Here is a 25,592-nt window from a genome sequence, read left to right on the forward strand (position 1 = left end):
ACATATTTTATCGTGTTTACTAATTTTTGCCACGCCACCATATTAGTTTAAAATTATTAAATAGTTCTATAGTCCACTTGCAACACACCGGCCTTACCAAGAAATAAAAAGGATATATACACCCTCGCATTGTTTATTTGAAAAGATTTAATTTATAACAGATTAGTTATCTTATAAACTAAATTTTTTAGTAATGTGGCAGTACGGTCTTACAAATATAACTATTAGTTAATACCTAATTTTTTATTAAAAAAATAACAACTAAATATATTTAGAAACTTTAAAAATTTGATGAAAAATAGAGAAAAGGGTTTCATTACAAAAAAAAAAAAATTATTTACTGCGAGTTATTTCTTGTCAAAATGATTATTTAATCACAAATATTATTTTTATCACAAATAACTTATTATAAATACTTATTTTCCGGCCAACCGATATATATAAACCTCGCCAACACCACCAGCGGTGAGGGAGGACTAGTAGGGCCTACTGCAAAGGGGACTAGGAAACCCCTCCCCATCCATAACAGTAGAAAGTCTCTGATGTTTAATTTAATTAGAAATATAAATTGTTCTGTACATGGCTTGGCTCAAAGACATGGAGCATGGGTTTTCGTAGACTGATCTGAGTATATGCTTTCACCTGCGCATGGCATGGAGGGTGATGTAACATTTCTTTAAATTTGATCCAGAGCTTGGAATGTCAGCCGAAAGTTGAATGTGTTGATTAATGACGAGGGGGAATCTTGCATGCATGGGTTTGAAGATATATATTACTGGCATGGCCCAAAGGCGCAGCCTGTGATCAGCTGGCAGTGGAATTAGATGATTTATGCAAATTTCTTGTGTTGGCAAGCAAAAAGTTGCACATGGCGGGTGACTTGGTTGGTTAGTTGGTTTAATTATTTGATATCTTCCCATCTAATGGAGATCGGTTGCAGGAGTGACTTGGATTTCTTCAAGATATTCTCCTCTAGTAACATTTAAAGCCTAAAAACAGTACAAATAAATACAGCTATCGTATGAAAAGACAATAAACATGATACGAAAAAAATAGCATATATAGTTGAGCTGTTAAGCACGTCAAAAGTTGAATCAGCTTGGGAAGGCAGTGGTGGTTTTTAACTTCATGTCAATCACTTTCGCTTGCAAAGCTAAACGCCAAAAACACAGAAACAGCCACAAAGCTACGGAACAATGCATGTGAAGTTGCCCCGTTTGTACCCCTTTTATCGTAGCCCTCTAATTAATTATCTCCAACCGGCCTCCCTCTTCCGATCTCTTCTGAGGGTCAATGTCGATCACGTCATTAAACTCGCTTTTTGACAATGGAGCCGCACGTGCACCCATTCGTGCGAGTAGCAGATCAAAAAATAATATTAGAAAAATACTGCATCTTACTGCTGAAAGTTACCGCTACAATTTTTTATTTTATTTTTTAAATTTTATTTTATTTAGTGATTAATTTTTAATCGTATTGTGATTTTTTTTATTTTTTTAAAAAATATTTTTTAAAAAAAAAAATGATAACTAACGTGGCTCCGTGGCCGTGGAGCCACCCATGCATAATATTAATAGTAGACATTGAAATATTGACATGAAGTTGAAAAAACAAGCCAGGGCTCGGTCCACAGTGTGCGATAGACCTCGGTTCCCGTAGCTGACCGGCTTGACTTCTGGCGCCACTGTACGACGTCTCTTTACGTTTGGAGCACGCATAATTACTAGTATTAACAAAAATATCTATTCCATTCAATCTCATATATTTCTTACAATTTTTTTAAATTTTTATATGAAATATAATAAAAAATTTAATATTTTCAAATCTTAAAATAAAAATAATATTATAATAATATTTTATTCAATTTTCAATAAAATAATTCATCTCATCTAAACTAGATAATTAAACGAGATCTTAATTTTATAGTTTGAAGTAAAATTATAAGTTTGTTTTTTATTATATTCATAGCTACTATGATATTCATTTTTTTAATTGAAACCTTGATGTAGGGAATTTGAGTAAGATTTTGTTGAATTGTCATATTGCATGTTGATGATGCTAAATTATTTCGAGACGGCATATTAACGCAATGACAATAGAAAATAGTATTTTTTTCTTAATTTAGGATAATTTTGAGCATGTGTCGGTATTTTAATCTTAACTTTGATTATGGGTATCAGATTCGTACATATGATTCCAATTCGAAAAGCTCTTTTTGGCATGCACGATGTGGTCACCTTGCGGCTACGCTCATTTTGCATTTGCATGGTTTTCGAGCCCAAAACCAATCTTTTTCCACTTCAAATCCCCACTTTTAGATATGTTTTACATTTTATGGTAATATTTTATTTCTCGATTAGGAAGTGATTTTGAACCAAATTTTAGCCTGATTTTTGGCAGGTTACTTCTTTAATTATGTATTTATTTTTTGTGATTATTGAAATTTTGCTATTTTTGATAAAATTATGATTTTTTTGGATTTGCAACTATTTCAGCCCGGCTTGTGGGTTTGATTGGACGATTATGATGTTTTGATAATTTTCAATTGAAAATAAAGTTGTTTTCTCTGTGTTTTGGGCAAATTTCTTGTCTTCCCTGTTTTGATTATCTGTTGAAACTAGCTGCCAGAATTAGACCTCGTTTGTTTTCAGAAAACATCTCATCTCATATCATCTCATCTTATATAATCATTACAATTTTCCCAACTTCCAATACAAAATAAAATAAACAATTCAACTTTTTCAAATTCCAAAACAAAAATAATATTAAAAAATATATTCTATCAATACTTCATTCAACTTTTTAACTTTAATATCAACTCATCTCATCTCATTTGCGAAAACAAACGAGGCCTTAATCTAAATTCTTTCTCAAACCTCATCAAAAGTATGGAGTTGAAAAGAAAGAGAAGAGAAAATTGATCAAATGGTAAGTTTAACAGATGATACATAGATAGATCTCGAAGCAAGTTAGGTACGTGGTAATGTTATTGGCCGAGAGGGATAGGATTAGGATCCACTACTTTGTGAAGCTAAAAAATTTGGCCGGGGAAAAAAATTCTATACTTTTTTAAAGTAGAAAGTTGGGGACATCGATTTATTTAATCAGATTGCAATTTCTAGTTCTAATTACGAGAGAGAGAGGAGAAGAAGAAGAAGAAGAAGAAGAAATCCATCAATGATCCTTTAATTTCTTATATAAAAGAAACCGATAGCTCGCCTTCTAATCTCACGCTATAGACGAAAATGTGGATGGCAGGATTGATCTTATCGCACTTCAAAGAGTTATAACTATAACAAATTGGCTTGAATTCTTTGGTCCCCTTCACAACATAATAAATGGCCGGGACTAATATTTGATGAGATTGCTCGCGCGATCGGTCCATTTTAGATTGATAGCGTTCATTGACATATTAATTAGTAGTAATACAGTATACTGCACCACAAAATAGAACGAAAAATCAATTCTTGCGAATTTATAATATTATATGTACAATATCTTGGGAAAATAGTGTCGGCAAACATGCCTTAATGCACATAGATATATATTATATGTGGCACTCAATTCATGTACCAGATGTCCTACGTGAACAACCTATGAACATGCAGCATGCAGCCAGCCCTTTCTTTCCTCGAAAACCAATTGACCTGATCAGTACACTTGCACGTGTTTTATTCTCCCATGATCAATAACTTTCAATTGAATGAATATTGTGCTATAATATTAAAAGGTATATATAATATGCTTAATTAGTTGCGTTCAACCCGAAAGAATTGGACAGATCAAATGGTTTGATTTTCCTCACCAAACCTTGCAGTACATGTTTCTATTAAATTTATACATGAATATGCAACGTACTCTTGGTATTAAAATATACAAATGAAATTAAGGAAAGTAGATAATTAATGTAGAGCATATCATCATGTACAACCAAACATAAATATTACATAGTCCCTTATAAGGTACTGATGATTTGTTTTCATCTAAAATTTGATATGAGCAAGCTATGAGAATCTTTCGAATTTGCAGCTGACCTTCCAACTATATTAACATGCTGATCTGATTTTGAATCGTTGGAATGTTGAGCTGGGGATGTATATGCCTGTTAATACAATCTAACTATATATTTAACTTTAATTTGATCATAGAACATGCATCAGATAGCTAGAGCACCGACCCATACCAATTTATAAGTTGGATTCCCATTATTATTAATTAATGTGCGCGCGCGATCGATCTCACTGATCTCTTGCATGGTTGAAGCTGATGTCGTTTGGTTAGCCATTACTGTCACCAATTGTCCCTAGCTAAGTGCAATAAGTGATATGGGACCCTGTCCCCCAAGAAAGGACATTTTACGTTCATACGTACGCAATCACTTGTTCATTTGCCTAAAGCCGTACGTCACTTCTTCATGAATACAAGTATGAGAAATTGCCTCTTATAATGACATTATAGAGATGGTTGTTGTCTCATGTAGAAGAAATTAGAAGCAAGGAATTATTTTTAGAATATTCGATCGGTAATTAATTAGTTGTTTGATTGAATAGATCTTATGGTACTAGAACGATATATATATATTTCATGGAAAAAAAATGAAAATACACTAGATAGATCAGATGAAAAATCCCAACAAACATATTCCAAATTAACAAACGTTGCCACTTGCCATGCAATAAAAAATAAAATCAGAAATGAAACTTAATTAGCTGGCTGTTCGAGTTCGAACGTACGATGCATTAATAATATTGATTCTTGCACATAAAATACATTAAGTGGTACTGTTACGAAGCCGTAACTCTCGACAGAGGTGCCAAAGCTTCATAGTCTAGCATCCATCCATCCATCCATCAATCCTACAAAACATCATAATATTCTAAATATTTAAAGCTTATTAATTGCATATAACATTATTCTAATTAATTTGTTGAAATTCCGGAAATCATGATGCTAATTAATTTGTCGCAAAATATAACTAATCTATCCCTTTTTTTATGCCTAGCTCCAATAATTATTAAATGGACATTAATGAAAGGTTCTTCGATTAAAAAACCGCAAGATATTTGCTTTGAAGAGATTGTCTGATGTAACATCAATAATGGGATTTTAAGAATGTTACATGATTCATGTATCTCTCATCATGTACAGCTGATCAAATGAACTAAAGAGGTCGGAGAGGGCACAAACACATGACATGATCATTAATATCTCTCATCTAAAGCTTCTTAATGTAATATAAAAAAGGTGGTGTGGGTGCTACGTACTTAGAGATCATGATTCAATGGCGCTGTCTAGTGGGTGGAAAGCTAAATGTCCCTTTATGGGGACCATGTGGATGAACATGCTACATGCATGCATTATATCATATTAAAATGCCCTAGCCCTATAGTTGAACCATATTCCTCATTATTTATCAGCACGTGCCCAGCGGTTCTTAAGCTAGCTTAATTTACTTAATACGTGACCATCATGAGAGTATAAAATAAATGTATTATTACTAAGATATAACATAAGTAATTAAATTTATATTTTCTCATCAGTTTAAATTTTTAAGATACGTAATAGTACTTTAACGGATATTAGAGACTCACTCACCGTTAATTTAACAATTTTCATATGCTTATATAATAAGAGTAGTTTTACATATACTTACAGTAGTACTTACAATATTCATTTTGTTAATTTTTTTTTTAAATTCAAATTTCATGATTTTCAGCATATCAATAACTGACATGTAGAAAAATAAGTTTTTTATAAGTTTTTCACAAGTACATTTAACATTTTTCATATAATAATGAAAACTACTATAATTTAAAAATAACTCATGATCAGTATCAGATGAAGGGTTTCAAGTATAGTATATAGAAGCGACTAATTAAGAACTATCTCATTTATTCATGTCCTTGCAATGTGGGCGTGGTTATAATGTCTTCACCTTTTCTTTTGGTATAAACTTGTATATATAAAGAAAAGCCAAAAGAAAAGGGCAACGGAATATCTTATTCAAACATGGAACTTGAAGCAGAGCTTAATGGAGAAGTAGTCATTCAAGAAAAGGAATCAATCAATATTAATCCAAAACGTACAGCTCTGCCAATATGACTACTAACGAAATTCATATATAATTCTTTATTAGATGATAAAAAAGCACGTACGAGAATTACAATTAGCTGTAAAATAATCATTTGATCTTGATCAACTCACTCGATCGATCGAGGATATATATTGATCTCTTACTCCTCATCTATATCTTTAATATTTTATTTATCACAAACTAGTACAATTAGTACTATATATATCAGATTAAATCAATCAATTTATAAAGAAATTCATATATATATATATATATATATAGGACATTAATCGCTTATGTCCCCAGATAGCTGGTCCGATCGATCCCAGCTCCCATACCCTGGCCGACTGCGAATAAATTCCGTCCGTCCAGCTTCACCGACCAAAAGAGTACTGCTGCATTGCCTCTCAAGCAATTGGCTCATCTCCCTGGAAAGAGGATTTTCGGTTTGCCGAATCAAATTAGCTGAAAATTTATTAAGATCGATGATCATATCACGTGCATTAATTTCATAAACAAACCGCAATATCATGTACTACTCGATCTTGTGAACGACGTAGCATCTTGATCTTACTATATATATATATATATATATATATATATATATATATATATATATATATATATATCAACTATAGAATATTGCATTGATCTCGATCGGGATTGGCTTTAGAAGTAGCTCATCATTGGTACCGAGTTAAAAAGGCAAGCTGCAATTACTGATAACTTCATGAACAGTACGAGCAGAGCAACTTTGCCCTTCAACTGAAGTATTTTGTATGGAAATTAGAAGAGCTAGCTAGCAGCTAGGGAAGATTATTAATTAGACTGCTAGCAGCTAAAAACATTGGACGCCATTTTTATGACAATTTGTTTCTGATGATCAAAACCTACTGTGCTCACAACTTTTGTACGTCGAATCTCAGTAAAAACATGATCTCTTGAAAAATTTTCCAATCTAAACATATTTTTAATGCATTTTACTATTTTCAGAAAATTCATCTTAAAAAATTTTCCATTTAAGGAATTCTTTGATTTGATAGACTATGGTACAAGTCATGATTAATCATCATGATAATTATAAAGGTCAGACAATCTTTTGTCGAAGGCATGATAATACTCAATGCACAATGGAAATGGCCATATATATATATATATATACACTAGGGAACGGCCCCGGAGTGTATTTGATATAATGATTTAAATAAAAATAAATAAAAAAATCAATAGCTTCTTTGTCTAGGAAAAGAAAATACAAGATTAAAGAAAAACAAAAAAATCAAGATTAAAAATAATCTAAATTTTAGCAAAATAATAAATAAATCAAATATTATACATATAACGTATAAATATTGACAATATATACATGATATATAGTTCTTTTATTATTATTTTTTTGCTTCATAATTCGAGTATTATTAATTAAGTATATAATATATATACATATTAAAACAAGAATTTCTGCTTGATAGCCACTTTGTATATATAAAGATATATATATATATTATATAGATTCTTAAATTAAACAGATGCATGTATATGTACATAGTCCATGCCATGTTTTAAGTCATGATCATTGAGGAGGAAAAAAAAAAAGAGAGCGAGCTTTGTTATGTTGAAGCAATATTTAGAAGGCGCATGAGCCTAATTAACGTGCCAAACTCCTTCCGCAATATCATAATTGATTTGTATGATGACGAGCCTCCCACTCGCCTACCAGCCTTCCAAACTTTCGATCATAACAACACATAATTAAAATCTTATAAAACCTATTTAAAGTGATTAATACTTCAACTATACGGTCCCCTGAAAATAAAAACTCTTCATACGTACGTAATTACCACTCATAATATTTTAGTTTTTACCCATTTTAGACGTCATGAAGGACCCTCCGTATTACCTCACAAATTAGGGAAATAAAAAGTTTCTTCTGGTCGGAAAAGAAAGTTGTCAGATATGAAAATAACCGGCAGGCATATGGTTTGTTTGCCACGACCTCCTTTCTGTTTTTGAAATGAGTAATGCTTTTTATCATCTCAATTTTTATTATAATTTTATTATTTTATGATTTGATATTAAATAATTTAAAATAATTTTATTATATTTTATTTATAAACCTATCATTTAATGTTGCATTATGATATTATGAGAGAATGAAGAAAAAATAAATGATTAATAAATTTTTTCTTGTAATATATATTGCCTATGCAGAAAAAAGAAGTCATGATTAATAAGGTTCCGTTTGGAGGGCGAAAGTGTTTCATAATCTCATCTCATCTCATCATTATAACTTTTTCAAATTCTCATATAAAATATAATAAACAATTCAATTTTTTTTAAATCCAAAAACGATAATAATATTATAAAAATAATATTATAATAATATTTTATTCAATTTTCAACTTTTATCTAAAAATATTAAAACCATCTAACTGTCCAAACGGGAAACTAATAAATCATTCGATTTAAAAAAATAAATTTTAAAAACTAGTGTGTTTGAGTTTCGTTCAAAATATACTCTTCAAATAAAATATACTATCTTCTCGGCGTATCAAAATAATTTATATTAGATTTTGATCATGCATTTGAATAGAGATTTCTTCAGATTTTTTTAATTATCCAACTTGTCTTTTCAATTAGAAACTTAGTCAAGAAAAAAATTAAAGAATGAATTACTTTCTTAAACTACTGTCCATTACTTACTGTACACGCGTCTTCGGCTTGATAATGCCCACCCGTGTGCTCTCTCCCCTCTCAGCCGTATTATCTTGCTCCTTGAAAGCTTCTCTCAATCTCTCTCTCTCCCTCCCTCCCTCCCCCACTCCCTCTCTAAAACACTCCATTTATTTATACAATCTGAGAGGCTCTGTATGTAAATTGCATGCATGGCCACCTTAATCTTTCTGCTCCTTTGTGCTACCCTCTCCGCTATCATTTTCTTCTTCCTGTTCCGTGCCTCCCGGTGCCGGAGGTTGCGGCTGCCACCCGGTAACCTTGGCCTCCCGTTCATTGGGGAGACTCTACAACTCATTTCAGCTTACAAGACCGAGAATCCTGAACCATTCATAGACGAGCGTGTGAAAAGGTTCGGACCCATTTTCACGACTCACGTTTTCGGCGAACCGACTGTGTTCTCCGCGGATCCAGAGACGAACCGATTTATCTTGCTGAACGAAGGGAAGCTGTTCGAGTCTAGCTACCCGGCCTCGATATCGAACCTGCTGGGAAGGTACTCTTTGTTGCTCATGAGGGGTAGCCTTCACAAAAGAATGCATTCCCTCACCATGAGCTTCGCCAACTCGTCCATCATCAAGGACAATCTTTTGGTTGATATAGACCGGTTGATCCGGCTCAACTTGGATTCTTGGACCGGAAAGGTATTTCTCATGGAGGAGGCCAAGAAGGTACGTAACAGTCAATGATATGAATTCTAAATATGTAATCAGTATTTAGGACAATTTTATTTTTTATTTTTTGAAGAAAATGAGCCTAAAAGTTTGTTTCCAAAATGCAACGAAATTGATATTAGTAAACGGACCGGACGTGTATTCGGGGTCAACTCGTTATGTATCGGCCGAGTCAATCCATCTTATAACTGATCCCTTATTCAGGTCACCAGCTCGCTAATACTAGATCCAGTTGCTCACATATTTACCTCCGCGCCTGGGTTATTAATTATATTAATTCTCTGGCGTGAGTTATGCTTCATATTAAAGAATTAGTGTTGACAACTTGTATAAGTACCCCTGCACGTTAGCATATATATAATAAGTTTACGGCTTAAAGCCGTTCTCTTTCGGCATTTGTAATAGGTTATTGATCTGTTTCTATCATGAAATCGTCATACATACATATATACATATATATATATAGATATTTCTTGTGAGTTTTTTTTTTTTTTTTTCCGTGGATTTATCACTGAATTTTCCTTAATGATCTCTATATCTATTAACAAGTTACATGAAATAATGGCTATATTTTTTTGTTTTTTGTTGTTGATGCAGATAACTTTTGAATTGATGGTGAAGCAGTTGATGAGCTTTGATCCAGGGTCGAAATGGACCGAGAGTCTGAGGAAGGAGTACGTGCTCGTCATTGAAGGTTTCTTCACCGTTTCGTTGCCTGTCTTCTCGACCACCTACCGCAGAGCCATCAAAGTATAATGTTTTCTTTTTATTATAATTGAAATTTTTGTATTGCCCAAGAAAAGAAAATTTGAAAATATTTGTTATTCTCTACTGATTGGTTATCGAGGAAACTGATAACCAATACCTACGCGGTGGACACTTTAATTGTTCTCGAAAAAGGAAAGAGAATAAAAAGTACAGCATCTTCTTAATCCATTTTATTATACAAACGACATGGTTGACATTTATCACATGATGTGAGTGCTTGACCGAGTTTTGCTTAGAAAAAAGCCTACATTATCGGATGTCTTTTTCTTTTTCTTAGTTTTTAAAGTAGTTATAATTACTTGATCTCTTAGTTTTTAAAGTAGTTATAATTACTTGATCTCTTAATCGTGTGTGTTAATTTTGTTACAATTATTATGTTCTGAAGGCTAGAACTAAAGTGGCAGAGGCATTAAGCTTGATAGTGAGGGAAAGAATGAAAGAGATTGAAGCGGGAGAGAGAAAGAACGACATGTTGGGAGCCCTATTGGCCGGGGACGACGAATTCTCCGACGAGCAGATTGTAGATTTCTTAATTGCTCTACTCGTCGCCGGCTATGAAACAACCTCTATTATAATGACTCTTGCCGTCAAGTTCCTCACCGAGACACCTCTTGCTCTAGCTCAGCTCAAGGTATGTTCTCGAATTTGGTTTGTGGGATGAGATTAAAATTAAAAATTAAATAAAATATTATTAAAAATTTTTTTAATATTATTTTTATTTTAAAATTTAAAAAAATTAAACTATTTATTTTATTTTATAAAAAAATTTAATAAAATTATAATAATTAGATGAGATAAGAATAATTGAAAAGTATTGTGAAAATAAACAGAAACTTCTTCTTTCTGCCTTATCGCTTTCTGTTTTTCCCGCCCTTTTCTTTTAGATGGTTCTAATATTGCTAATTGATCAAGAACCTCATTTTCATTATTGGCATGGACGCGGTTCCAACCGATAAAGGGATAGGCAAAGCTTTGATGGGTCGTTTCGGTGTTTGTCCTTCACCAGTCAAACTGGTGCTCGAGCTCATGATGTCTCTAACAATGTCTAAATTTTTTTGTGTTTGATGGGACATGTCTTTAACTCTTGATAAAAAAAAAAAAAAAACCCAGACTTTATTCGTCGTTCGAATGGAAAATTTCATGTAATGCTCAAGCGTGCTGCATGCATGTTGAGGCCAGACTGATTGGAAGCATTTCCAAAATATTAATAACGAAATAAAAACTTTTATTCCAGTAAAGTTGTGTATGTCGGTACTGTAATTTCGCGGTTCAAAAGTAGAGGGCAATGTACAGATGGAAAAGTCAAATTCAGTAGCAGAAAAAGAAAAAAACATTAATGATGGGCCTCTCTTCCAAACTGCACGCGTCAAGATGAACTCGACGTGTCAGAATTTGATCACTTGGTCTTTGACCGGACAGTCCTCACGTGCAATTGGGAAGGGAGTGTCTCCGGAACTCAGAGCATGGTCTGCGGTGTCAGTGTGTAGCAGAATTGTGAATAGAGTTTCTTAACATGGGTCCCACGGTTCTTAGGAGAATCATCGGAAATCGTTTGGTTTTGAACTTTTGAGTTCGAGGTATGTAGTTGATCGACGGTGAAAAAGTGGGGGATGATCATGATGTGATGCTGTCAGCACCCCTAGTGTGGCACTCTATATTCCTAGCATTATTTTGAATTAATAATCGTCCTTTCTATCATGTTAGAGCAGTCCTATAATTATAAATGAATTATATAAAATTAAATTTATAAATTTAAGTTATTTGTATTTGTTAAATTTATTTTATAATAAAAATAATATTATAATTTGATAAATTATATGATTTAATCATATCAACTTATAAAACTATTTCTATATAATTTATTTATGGATAGAATATATCTCATTATCTTATAAGACATGTATAATTGAAATATTAGGATTCAGGTTAAACCCCTTTAGCTGCAAGATAAAACAAGTAGCGTCTAATTTGTATCATAATCCTAACATGTTTAAGGATGGTCTAACGTTTCGTGCTTATTGTGTCTTTGACAGGAGGAACACGATCAAATCAGAGTAAAGAAGAGTGAGAACGAGGCTCTTGAATGGAGTGATTACAAGTCTATGCCTTTCACTCAAAATGTAAGTACCTACATTGTTTAATTAATTAGTACACAATCTGTAGATATAGCAAAAGCTTGATTTTGATGTGATTGCATGCATGCTGAGGAGCCCTTCTTAATTAATTTCCTGGTTTATGATTTCCAGGTTATAAATGAGACTCTGCGGGTCGCAAACATAATTGGTGGTGTATTCAGGAGAGCAATGACAGACGTTCATATAAAGGGTAAGAATTCCTCATGTGCAAACATGCAGTGTGGAGCTTATAAGGGGATAATTTTATATACAAATGTCTTAATGTGATGCATATACGTAGAGGTCATTTTTGTCAAACGTAAAATATGAAACATATATAAGCATCTATGTACATAATCTCGATCCAAACAGGTTACACAATTCCCAAAGGATGGAAGGTGGTTGCATCTTTCCGGGCTGTACATTTGGATCAGGACCACTTCAAAGATGCTCGCTCTTTTAATCCATGGAGATGGCAGGTAACAACACTAGTCTAGCTAGCTCTGTCCCCAGTGATATCTCACACTCTGCATGTCTTTGTTTTTGTTTTTTGTTCTATTTTTGGTTTGGCTTTTTCTAAAGTCTGCACGTACGTTTGGATATATAGGACAACTCGGGGGCAACAAGTGCAGGAAATGTGTTCACGCCATTTGGAGGAGGGCCACGGCTGTGCCCTGGTTATGAGCTTGCTAGAGTGGAGCTCTCCGTCTTTCTTCACCACCTAGTCACTCGTTTGAGGTACCTCATCATATATATATATATATATATACGTATACTCAATTATCTTGCATGCACTGTAATCCTACAATCATTAATGATATTGTATGCATGTGTGCATACGTTTCAATAATGCTGCAACAACATTATGCCTTTGTCGTCATTGACGTGCAGTTGGGTTCCTGCTGAAAAGGATAAGTTGGTTTTCTTCCCAACCACCCGGACGCAGAAGCGATATCCCATCAATGTGAAGCGTCGAGGTGTGTCTAAGCTTTGTAAAGACTGAAGACGGAGATAGTTAAGAGAGTCGATATGTAAAAGAGGTGAAATCCCTTTCATGTCAGTAATAATAAAATCAAAATATTAGCTGAGTAGCAGATCATGTAAATTAATCTTGTTCAAATGTTTAGAGCAGCTAGGACGCTGGCGGTATCGATGGTTATATTTTAATTTCTTTATACATACAACCAAGCAACGTTTGGGAAGTGAGCTCTTTCTGTTTATATAAGTGGACATATTTCACATCTAGCTAGCTGGCAAGTGGTTTCAAATTTCAGCTCTATAAGTATAATATAGAAATTGGAAAATCTTCTCCGGTGAATTAATTCAACGATTTAAATAATTCTTATTCTTTTTTATTAGTCCATAAACTACTAATTTCATTTGGACTTTTAAGAAAGCGTATCTGGCCTTTCGGGTGAGGAACAAGAAAAAAAAAAAAATCAGGCCCAGTAAAATAGGAAAAACAAGATCAGTGCCTATCATCATGGCCCATAAAGGGGAATTGTGGTGGGGGCTATACCGTTATATAGATTGCGTAAGTGTTCAACGGGGGACCTGAAACCATCATTAGTTCGCAAATTATGTTTTATGAACAATGAGTACTGAATCAGCTGATGTTCTCGATCCCAAGAAGCGGGTGACAAAATACCACGTTAATCATGAACTCTTTTTTTACAAGGCAAAGTTCAGCGGCACCACCAGGTTCAGCTCGACCGCAACCATGCGGTATTAACTATTAACTACTCTGCTTGTACTGTGGCATGAAAGCCAAAGACGCTAATTACTCGAACGCTGTACCCACATATCTTCGTGATACTGATCTATGAACATCTAATCATTACCCAACACTCGGCAGTTAATATGGAACGATGGCAGAGTAAGAAGTGGATTGCTCTCACATTCTCATGTAATGAGGATCCCTGCTGGCTAGAACTGTCTCCCAAGATTGTGGCTTGAGAAGAATATCCAGATAGAGCCATGCCAACAGAGGATGAGCACGATGGGACTGTGGATGGTCGAGTTCTTTGATGGTGGGGGTAGGAAACCTTTCAAGCAGAGAGACCGGTGCTCTTTTGAATGCCCAGCATTTGGAAAATGGAGCAGGGGACTAAATAAGGTTCTCATTTTACAAGAAGCTTCGATCCATCAACAGAGAGCACCCTCTTTTTTTCCTTTAAGAGCGATTCGTTTTTAAGGTTCACATTTCAATAATTCGGAACTGTACTGCTGATTTTGATGCAGTTGAGACGTCAGCCATTTGTAATCAATAATCTTCAATTGTACGGTTTACAGAGTATACATTTCCAGCTAGATAGATCAGGAGACAACAATAAATTAAGACATATATATGCAGAAATCACAGCCTCTGTACTCTATAGTGACTCAAGAAAACTTTTCCAATCGATTTTTACTGCTGCCTAGCTAGCCTTAATCTAGAGTTAGTTTCTATTCTTGGCTCTCCAGAAGAGCCTGGTTTTCCTCGAACGAATCTGTACAAAAAGAGATGCATATGAAGGCTAGAGTGAGTTGGTGAAAGGAATAGATTTATGAGTCAAATGTCATGTAGCTAGGCGAAACTATTTAAAAGCATTACCTGAAAATCTCACGGCCACTGAAGGATTGGATTAGCCGAATAAACACGGGATGGATATATTATAATGAAATTTCCTTCGTTGTTATGTTCGCTTCTCCCTTTCTTTCTTGTAAGACCTTCTGATACCTTAAAATCCCATTCTTGCAAGCTGAAACCTGTGCCCATTTTCATTTATTACAAATTGTTAGGACGGTTTTAGACATTGTACAAATAAAAAAACTTATAACTTACATGAATTAATGTTATATTTTTAAATTGATTTTATAATAGAGAAAACTAACTTACATTTTAATACATCGTATCAAACCACTTTAATTTAGAAATTAGTTTTTTTATTATTTTTTATATGGACCTAGCATTTCTTGATATCGTGTTAAAGTGTAAGTTATGATTCCATTGATTACAAAAAATAAAAATACATGAGTTTTGAGAACTAACGCCCGGTTTAGATTTACAATTCATCTCAACTCATCTTACTAATATTCATCAACTTTAACTCACAAATCTCACTACTATTCACAACCCATCTCAACTCATTTCCGAATTCAAACAACTAAATGGTACACGTTGAGTAAATTAAGGGACTGATCTATTACATGGCCTAAATGTCTGGACCCTAATAATAATAGAATTGATGTCAATGCTTGTATCAGTAAAAGATCATGTTAAGTGAAAAATCAAATATCTTTTAATCTGATCATTAATGAAAGAATACAAGAACCGTATTAAAGGAAACAAAATGGAGCTCATGAAGGAAAGGATTATGACAAACAGATCAACTTCGATGAATATATATAGGCTGGAAATTAAAAAAATAAAAATCCCAGCCAGCAATCCTCTAAGATCTGTTTAGATTCACTCGGAAATTTTGACCTTCCAGAAGACAGATTTTCAAACCTTTGTAATAAAAGACCGATGAATTTTCCTCTTTGTTTCATTGTACAGAGGTGGGACCAGATAAGTCAGCATCCACGTCACCCAATAAATAAATATTAGATTTCGTTTACTTTCTCAGCTTCTCTCAATTTATCATTATAATTTTTTTAAATTTTAATACAAAATATAATAAATAATTTAATTTTTTCAAATCTCAAAATAATAATAATATTAAATAATAATAATTTAATAATATTTTATTATCTCAACTCGACTCAACATCTAAACACAGTCTAAAAATCATTTTCACAGATATTTCTGATCTTAGTTATATATGTAATTTGTTTTTTTATTATAATTATATGAGATGGAGAGATTGAACTCACAGCTTCAATGTCAATTTTGTAAACCAGAAGCTTCCGTCTCGCCCTGCAACTTGTTTTATAGGCCACAGCGATATGCCCTACAGCCAGAGCCAGAGAGCATATGAACAACGCTACTTCCGTTGCCCTGACATACCCTCCTCGATCGCTGCCCGAAACGCCAAAAACATACGCAGCTTTCATCGAAACAAACATTAGAGATAACACCGAACACATCGTCGTGATTCCCAAATACGGCCCTCGTGAAAGCCTTGGCCCATCACACAAGCTGTAAACACCTGGCAAAAATGGAAGAATACTAACAAAATCAATGATTTAATTTAAGTTCCAAACGCGTTGCTTTTCTTTTGAAGCCAAAAGGGTATAGAAAAAATCATTTTGACATTACAAGTATGGTACTCACAGATTATGATGGCTGATCTTATAATGGATATGAGAGGTATATCGATTAAGGAGTACCGAAAGTCGTAGTTCTGCAGATGGGAAGTGAGAGCTTGTAATGAAAGAGGAAGAGGAGAAAGAGAAGCAGAGAGGAGCGCAGATGGAAGCAGCGTATCCGCTATAACCAAAAGAACAGGCGCTGAGAAAAGCAGCAAAGAAATAAGCATGGTGATCAAGAAGAACATAGTCTTCACACCCCTCAAAACCCTTTTTGATCTTTCTTCCTTTGAGAAACCCATTTCTCTATCTCCCTGTTTCGTTTCTTTCCCTCTCTTTATCCTCGGATTTTGATTTGGATTCTATGTTTTTGGGATTTGAAGGCTATGTGTATATATATGCATGTACAAGGGAATTGAAGTAAATGAAATATATAGGGAAAGAGTTGGGAGGGGGGCCAAATGGAGGAGTGAACTTTATGGGAAAGTTTTGGAGGGCCAAAGAGAGAAAGGCTTAATAGGTAAGGGAGGCAGAGAAGGCGTGTAAGCTGCAGGCCAAGGTGCAATATATGTTTCGACTCGTCAAGTGATGACAAAGACTTTGGAGCCTAATTACACGCTGTATTTACCGGTCAAATAGTGGCATGTTCTCTCTCTCTCGCTCTCTGTTCAAGACCATTAACGGCAATACCTTAAGTCTTTAAACGACATATTACATCTTTTTTCAATAAAACTTTTTCTAATCGGCCATTATTCATTATTTCACATCCCATATTTTATAAAAAAACATATTTATATCTTATAAAAAAATATATATAAATATAAAATGTGAAAATAAATAGTAACTGATGCATAAAATTACTTTCTTTTTAGTGTTTATCCATTGGGACATGATTGTCTGCGTGTGCACCCGAGCACTGAGGGACAAAGCTTCGGTTCTTTGTTTAAAGGTGCTGCTGGCATGTGACTGCCTCGAGTACAGCTGATTGGAATAATTTAGGTAACGGCTGTACTTAGATGAAACTTATGAGTTTGATAGGGTTAATTATTTGTTAATTAAAATATGGGATAAACTATGATCGGGTGTACGTCGTAATTATAGTAATATTGATGAAACTCATTTAATTTCGTATACGTTGATGAGATTACTTGTAAATCAAAACCTACTAAAAAAGTCGTAGATGGAGATATTGTAAATCAGCTGGTTGAATATTATATGTGGAGTCCAATGACTCTTTATTTTACTTAATTAAAGGATGAAAAAGTAAACTAAATATTTAATCAATTGATTTGATTACTAGATGGATGATAATTTATATTTACTCTTTGATACATAATTCTATCAATTAATGAATTAATTAATACTACTACTTCTCGTCAATCAAGCAGGCCGGTATAAATATAGAGTAAAGAAAATTCTATACATCATATTACTATTTATTTTTTATCTTACTAAATATAATGTGGCATATTTATTACATTAAATGGTCATTTATTACATACTTCTTTATCATCTAATGGTGATGAATGTATCACATACTATTTAGTATGATCAAAATAGAATGAAAGTGTAGTGTATGATATTATTATTTTCCATACATAGGTATGTATGTATAAATAGGTGGAACCGATGGATTGGGATCATGTGATATCACAAGCAGCATTTGTCTCTTTATGAATCTCGTTCGATCGAGTTTATACTAATTTTCATTTGTTTTGGGGTTACAATATTTTTAAAAGCTGCAAATCAATATGGTGATTAGTTATTAGTTACTACAATAATACTCTTTGGTTGTTGATGTCACAACCACCATGCCAGCGCGCAGTTAGGAATAGGGGTTGGTATGATCTTATCTATTTCGAGGTTTTTAAATTATGTAAAGGGAGCTCAGATCTATCATGTACGTGTCATTTGAACATAGGTACCGTTCATAATTAAAATAAAAAAGATAATTTTTTAGGCCTCTGTTACACATAAGCGATATATAATTTTAATCACTTGTTTCAGCATATAATATATTTCAGTACTTACGTATAATGCTCTTGTGCTTCGTGGATATGGTTCAAACTTTTAGTTGGTTTGGATGATAAGATGAAGTGGTTTTAGATTATTTTAATAAAATATTTTTTTAATATTATTATTATTTTAAGATTTATAAAAATTAAATTATTTATTATATTTTATATAAAAATTTAAAAAAAAATTATAATAACGAGATAAATTGAGAGAATTTTTCTATCGGATTTTTATTTATTACGTACGGAAGACAAAAAGGAGCAGCCTCGGTCCAACAAAACAAATGCCAATTGGCATAATTTAGAACTGTCTCATCCTGGAAGCTGCGAGAAAGTCGTTAATTTCTTTTGACCTTTTGAACGCGCAAGAACAGTTTCCATTCACATCCCGCCGTTTTATCAAATTCTTAGAGGACCCGATATATTTTTCTAGCCAAACTAAAACGTTAAAGAATACAAGAAGAAAATGAAATATGTGGATTTGATTTTTATTTTATTTATTTCTTTTTTCTTTTTTCTAAGTCCACATTGGTTGTGCCAAATTCCTACGTAATTACCTGATTGAGAAAATTAATAAACACATGATGCACCGGTTGCCTGTCGGATTTGACCATCAGACTTGTATGGTACGTTTAATTTGTCTTGGTCAAACCTAACAATGGCGGGTTCGTACACAAACATATATATATATATATATAATATGTTTTGGGTCTTCTAGTTAATTGTATTGCGGAGATTTATTTTTAGCTTATTGACGAAGAAGAGGCAGTGAAGCAAACCAACAAATGGCCCATCTGTAATACTATAAATTGATGCCGCCCTCGGCCGTCAAAGTAGCCCATGATTCGGCCAAATATTCTGGCGCAGACATCGTGCATGCATGTCTCCGAACTTGTTTCTTTTGTTTCGTTGGAGACACACGAACAGTGGATGATAGATATTTTATAGATATCATTTGCACGATATGATCAGGGACATGACTCTGATGAACAGATGTCCATTTGATAGGATTGTGCAATAAACTAGACTGCATGATTAACCATTTGGGCGCGTTGTTGATCATATTCTTTCTTAACTTTCCAATCCATGTATGATGGACCAATTTCAGAGCTAGTCTCTTCGATCGGATAATAATCCAAAACGAATTAATTGTAGCAATTGGTGCGGTACTTAATTCCATTCAAGAACTTGCTACAATTATATACAGATATTTAGGTTCCGTTTGAATGTTAAACTAAGTTAAATTGAATTGAATTGAAATGATAAAATATTATTTTTTAATTTATTATTTTTTTAATTTATTATTATTTTAAAATTTAAAAAAATTGAATTGTTTATTATATTTTGTATTGAGATTTAAAAAAATTATAGTGATAAGTTAAAATAAGTTGAAATGAATTTGAGATGAAAACTCACCCTTAGGAACTCAGAAGTCAAACCTCTTTTTTTTATTTTTTTAATCCTTTTATAAATAAATTCAACCCAAATTTCTGTACAATGTCTTGTCAGTATTTTATTTAGCTTCTCGTTGATACTTAATTGTTAAGATGGAAGTTAAATAATAAAATGATAAGCCTGAAATTTGGCTTATTTAATTAACCCAATTAGCGACACCAAAAGATTACTATAATTTTGAGTATTGATATATGATTAATTAGCCCATACTGCACGCGGAGACTTGTCTATAAGCGTGCTAATAATGTAGTACTTGGCCACGTAAATACCAGTATTCAGAAACTTGTGTTTCAAGCACAGCCACTGATCAAAACGAGACGAAACTTATTTTTCTAGAAAAATGAACCATACATGGCCCCTCCCTTTGCGTATTGGCAAAGAAAGAAGATGGCATGAATCATGATTCTATCCGAACACGCGTACTACACGCGGAGTAATTAGCACATAAGAATACGACTGATCTCGTTTTATAAACTTGGCCTTTTTTTAACCCTGGAAAGCAAGAGGGGGAAGGTGGCATGGTAGCATTATGGTTGCTGCCATTCAAGTACCCCTCAAAAGTATCACTAGTTTATTTATATTTTTTATGTTATTTTTTTCCTTTTTAAAAATATTTAATAAAAATACACACAAATGTATTAGGGATATCTTTTGAGTGTATTTGCGGTTAAAAATGGCACAATATGCTGAAATGGGAAATAGAGTCATTCATGCCCCACTGAGACTATTCAGGCGTCGATCAGTGCTATATGGAGCCCCCAACGGTGGTCTAGTGTGGATGTATGGCGTCAGTGCGTACATACATGACGGTGAACAGCAAGTAAATGTAAGAAAAATAAGAAACGGGGATACACAGATTTATATGATTCGACACTGGACTTATGTCCATAGATAGTTTGGAGGGTAAATCCACTATAGTATGCGTATTTTACAGTTTCTCTTGGTCTATCATTCTCGTTGTACAATGAAGATCTAAACTCTATCTTCTGGTGGAGATCCTGTTGTTGGAACTCTCGTCGTGAGGTTGAAGAAGCAGAAGAAATCCATCTAAAAATTATCTGAAAGCCTCATTTATCCTCTGCTCCTCCCTTACTTTACGTCCCATATTTTCTCATGTACATCACATCTCTATTTTTTCTCCTAACACTCTTTTCCCTTCCTCGGCCCTTTGTCCACTCTTCTCTTTCTTCCTTCATTCCTGAAAAGTTCCTTCACATTGGGCTGGATTTGAAAATCCAGTATGGGCATGAGATATTTTATCCATTCCAAGATGTTAAAAAGAAATAAAATAAAATAAAATAAAATAAACACTTACAATTTCTTTGAGAAGGCTTAGCATTTTTCTTTATCATGTTTTTTTTTTTTTTTTTTGGTATCGATTCATCAAAGGTTGGAACATTTTTTCACAGAACATGACACTCTGAGAACACTAGCATTTTCAAAATCACATCTTTTAAAAATTGATTTTACATATCAAGAAAAATTCTCACATTGGATTGTACATTTTTTAACCTAATAATAATAAAATATTATTATTCTTTATTTTTTATTTTTTTCTTAAAATTATTATTTTTTATATATTTTACAAGTAGCACCATGTGCTCAAAAATACCAATTCTATATATCTAAATATTACCAATTTCATATATCAAAATGACTAATTTTATCAATCAATATTAATATGTACTAAAAAACACTTTGTATCATAAACTTAATACAAATTCCATAAAATTGATTATAATGAGTAAGAGAGAGAAAAAAATTAAAAATAATGTTTGAAGAGTGAATAGTAATTCTTCAAACTCGAAAAAGTATTATTCATAACTATGTAAAAATTTAGAGATGCATAAATCAATATAGATGAATTTAAAGATATATTATGGAAATATAAAGATAAAGATAAATATAAATAAGTCATTACTAGTGCTATGAGAGAGTGAGATAAAGAAGATCAAAACTTTAAACTATTCTCTCATTTCTTCCCCCTCTATTAACTTCTCTCGTCTTCATTTTACTTCTCTCATCTTTATTTTACCTTCGTAAATATATCAGTTTTTTATTTTCTATATATAAAGAAAAAAATGATAGATCTTTTTTGCTGTTTGATCACTAAGAACCACGCACGTGCCCCATCAACAAGCATTGGCATTAATTTCATCAAAATTATTTTTAAAATTTGATAAAAAAAAGTACATGATTTTTAAAAATTTAAAACCTCCATAGCCATAACCCCAAATTGAATTAGTTATTGAATTCATCAAAAATAATAATATAATATTATCTTTTTAATAAATTTTTTTTTATTTTTTTTCATATTTTACAATTATACAAATCATATGTTAATTAATAATTTAATTTGATTCTTACATTATTCTTACAGGACGGTTGGAGATTAAAAGTGAATAAAAAATAGATTTGATAAGTGAATAGTAACCTTTCAAATTTAAAAAAACCCATCAATTTACTGTAGCTCAAAGCTTCATACTTATCTCTTTGACTAATTCAATGCAGTTCTATTTTGATAAAATTCATCATATTTTGCATTTGGTTAGGCTATTGATAAAGACAATGCCAATGCTCTAAGTCCACTGGCTGTCAATATTTTTCATTCTCATTAATTGTGTTTTTGTAATTACTCACAACTCATCTCGTCTAATTATTAAATTTTTTTTAAAATTTTTACACAAAATAAAATAAACAATTCATTTTTTTCAAATTTCAAAATAAAAATAATATTAAAAAAATATATTCTAATAATATTTTATTCAATTTTAATTTTAATCTCAATTTATTTCACCTCATTGCAAAAACAAACATCGCTTACACGTGAGGAGCTGATGGCACGTAAAGTAGTGCCATTGGGCTTCCAAACATTTTTAGTCCAGACATAACTGATCTAACTTCTAAGCGTCTTGAACCTGACCTCAATGCTTCCATTTAAAAGCCGACACTCCTCCATTGCTGGTGCATGGAGCCCATGTGCCATGAAAACAACATGATAAATATATATATATATATATATATATATATATATATATATATATATATATACATACATACTAGTAGGGAGCAGTGTAAAGCACGTTTGTCTAATTGGGTTAAACAGGTTTTTTACAAAAATAATATGATTTTTTTAAAAAAAAAAAATTGATTAATGAATACTTTAATGCTTAGAGAAAAAAAAAACAAATTTTAGCAAATATTTTTAGATAATGATAGGTCAGTAAAGTATAATAATTACATATTTAGATATATTAAAAACAAAAAAATTAGTTCAGAATTAAAGTCAAGATACATTAGAATAACATAGACATTAAAATAGCATCATTGCCGCCACAATAAATACTACCACACACTCAAAGAATGCATAACCAAGATTTTAACAGATCAAGCATTGCACAATATACAACCACCATGAAAACACATTTAAAATGAAGTGCACATTTATTAACAGAAAAGGCTAAAAAAAAAAAAAAATGCTTTGGAGAAGTTTAAACTCTGGAAAAAAAAAAAAGAGAAGTATAGTTTTGCTTTTCACAACATAATTTCATGTTGAATCAATTAACTGAGTCAATATGTTCATCTTTATGCCTCTTCAATAATATAATGGAATTTCAATTTGAAGCTACCTATTTCTTGCAAGTCCTTGAATAAAATAACAAATTATTTCAAATCTCCATTTCCAAGACACGAAAGAAATGGACTTCATCAATTCTATGCGTCTCCATTTGCATCTGCTAACCCCTCAAACACAAAGCAACCCATAGATAGATATGTTGGCTTAACACCTAATGTTTAACTCTAGTTGTATGCATAGGTTGATTTAGAAATAACCACCCAGTAACTGCCAATCATAAGCAAACACCCCGATAAAAGATTAGCAAAACAATATGATCATATATACACATTTTCTTATGATCATATAATCACGAAGACATTACAAACACTGAAGACAATCATCCATGTAAAGCATTAAAACTAAAACAAATATAACTGATATATAAAATTAGAATCACTGTATAGATCCAAAACTCATACGAAATAAAAATTCCTGCAACAAATTGTATTGCATTTTCCATGAGAAAGAGGAAAATAGAAAGCACTACAAGACACCCAAAACAGCCGATCACAAATAGTACTACGAAAATGAAGCAACCGGCGCCCATGAAAGAGAGGCAAATAACCAAATTGGATACAACAATACACATCAAAACAGAATTGGTCCTTGGTTCATTCTTTAAAGTAATAGTTTAGTTATTTATTTATTTCCAAAGACAAACATTCCAACTTTATTTTAGGGGTTTGGAGGTTTAAAATGAATGTGGTTCACAGAGCATTATTTGAAGTGAGACGGGGCTCCAAGCTCATTTATTAGACTATTACAAAGGTGGATCTAGCACTTATTAAAACATTGATATTTGATTCAAAGGTTGAGTAAATTTTATGTCTATCCCACTGTTTTGGGTTGGACACCATGCTAATGAAATTCTGGCGGAGATTCAAATTGGATAATGAGAAGCATATTTTCTTGAAAAGCAAGGACTCAATCTGTCAACCAAAGCCTTTTGGAGGTCTTGGCATCCAAAAGATGCACGACCTAAACCTTGCCCTCCTCTCCAAAATCAGTTGACAACTTTCTGTAGGCTCCAACAGTCTCTGGGCCACCAACATTAAATCCAAATACATGAGAAATGCCCCCTTTCCAAACTCTTAAGTGAAACCTTGGGATTCTTGGTTTGGGAAAGGACTATGTAAAACAAAATCTGTCATATCTCAATGAGCTTTTTTCATTGTTAAGAATGGGCCATCCATCAAAGCCTTAAGAAATAGTTAGATCCCCCACCACCCCTCAATTATCCCTAGCACCAACCTTGATGAATTTTCATGAGAAGTGGCAAACAGAAAATAAAACACCTTTAAGAAGCGAGAACAGTTTTTGGGAATTGAGTTGTCTTTGATATATCCCAGCTTATTGCTTTTAAATGCTTTCGGTATGCATTCAACATCATATCTATCCACAACTTCAACAACCTAGAAGCCAAATTGCAAATAAATAATCATTGCACTTATTGTGAGATCCATATTTTTATGGGTTTTTAAATTATTATTGGGTTATTTTATTATTTTTAATTATTTTTGTATGTTAGGATTTTTATTTATTATTTATATATGTGTTAGTAATTTTTGTGTAATTTTATTGTAGTATTATTATTTTGGGCTATGTATGAGTATGTATTTTTTTGTTGTGGGCCGTGGGTGTGTGTGTGGGTGACCCGGTTCCAGCCCAGCCCAGCAAGGGCCCAGACCATGTGCGAAACGCGGCCCAACCGTGCGACCCGTGAGACTGAGTTCTCACTTTCTGAAACGGCGTCGTTTTGGAGTGGATGACTTAGGGTTTCATCCCTTTCTCCCTTGCGCCGCGCGAGTCCCTTCTCCTTCCTTCTGCATTTCTTCTCCACGCAGCTGCTGCCGATCCCCACGCCACCACCTCATTCTTCCATAAGCATCTCGGTGGCGTTGGGCATGGGCT

The 25,592-nt window shown here is 33.0% G+C and overlaps 2 protein-coding genes across 2 annotated transcripts; one reads left to right on the forward strand and one right to left on the reverse strand.

Moving 5' to 3' along the window:
* The first annotated feature begins 8,805 nt into the window (after positions 1–8,805).
* LOC121246405 (cytochrome P450 90A1-like) lies at positions 8,806–13,607 on the forward strand. The gene is made up of 8 exons (XM_041144554.1): positions 8,806–9,477; positions 10,078–10,230; positions 10,634–10,879; positions 12,282–12,368; positions 12,495–12,573; positions 12,735–12,841; positions 12,970–13,100; positions 13,254–13,607. Exons 1-8 carry the CDS (start codon positions 8,959–8,961, stop codon positions 13,363–13,365), a joined length of 1,434 nt encoding a protein of 477 aa, XP_041000488.1. The 5' UTR covers positions 8,806–8,958; the 3' UTR covers positions 13,366–13,607.
* Positions 13,608–14,618: 1,011 nt separating this feature from the next.
* On the reverse strand, positions 14,619–17,184 carry LOC121246457. The gene is made up of 4 exons (XM_041144631.1): positions 16,618–17,184; positions 16,218–16,492; positions 14,956–15,110; positions 14,619–14,851 (listed from the first exon to the last, which is right to left on the reverse strand). Exons 1-3 carry the CDS (start codon positions 16,892–16,894, stop codon positions 15,015–15,017), a joined length of 648 nt encoding a protein of 215 aa, XP_041000565.1. The 5' UTR covers positions 16,895–17,184; the 3' UTR covers positions 14,619–14,851; positions 14,956–15,014.
* Positions 17,185–25,592: the final 8,408 nt, after the last annotated feature.

This window comes from Juglans microcarpa x Juglans regia, chromosome 1S (genome assembly GCF_004785595.1).
Source record: "Juglans microcarpa x Juglans regia isolate MS1-56 chromosome 1S, Jm3101_v1.0, whole genome shotgun sequence".
Lineage (NCBI taxonomy): Eukaryota > Viridiplantae > Streptophyta > Magnoliopsida > Fagales > Juglandaceae > Juglans > Juglans microcarpa x Juglans regia.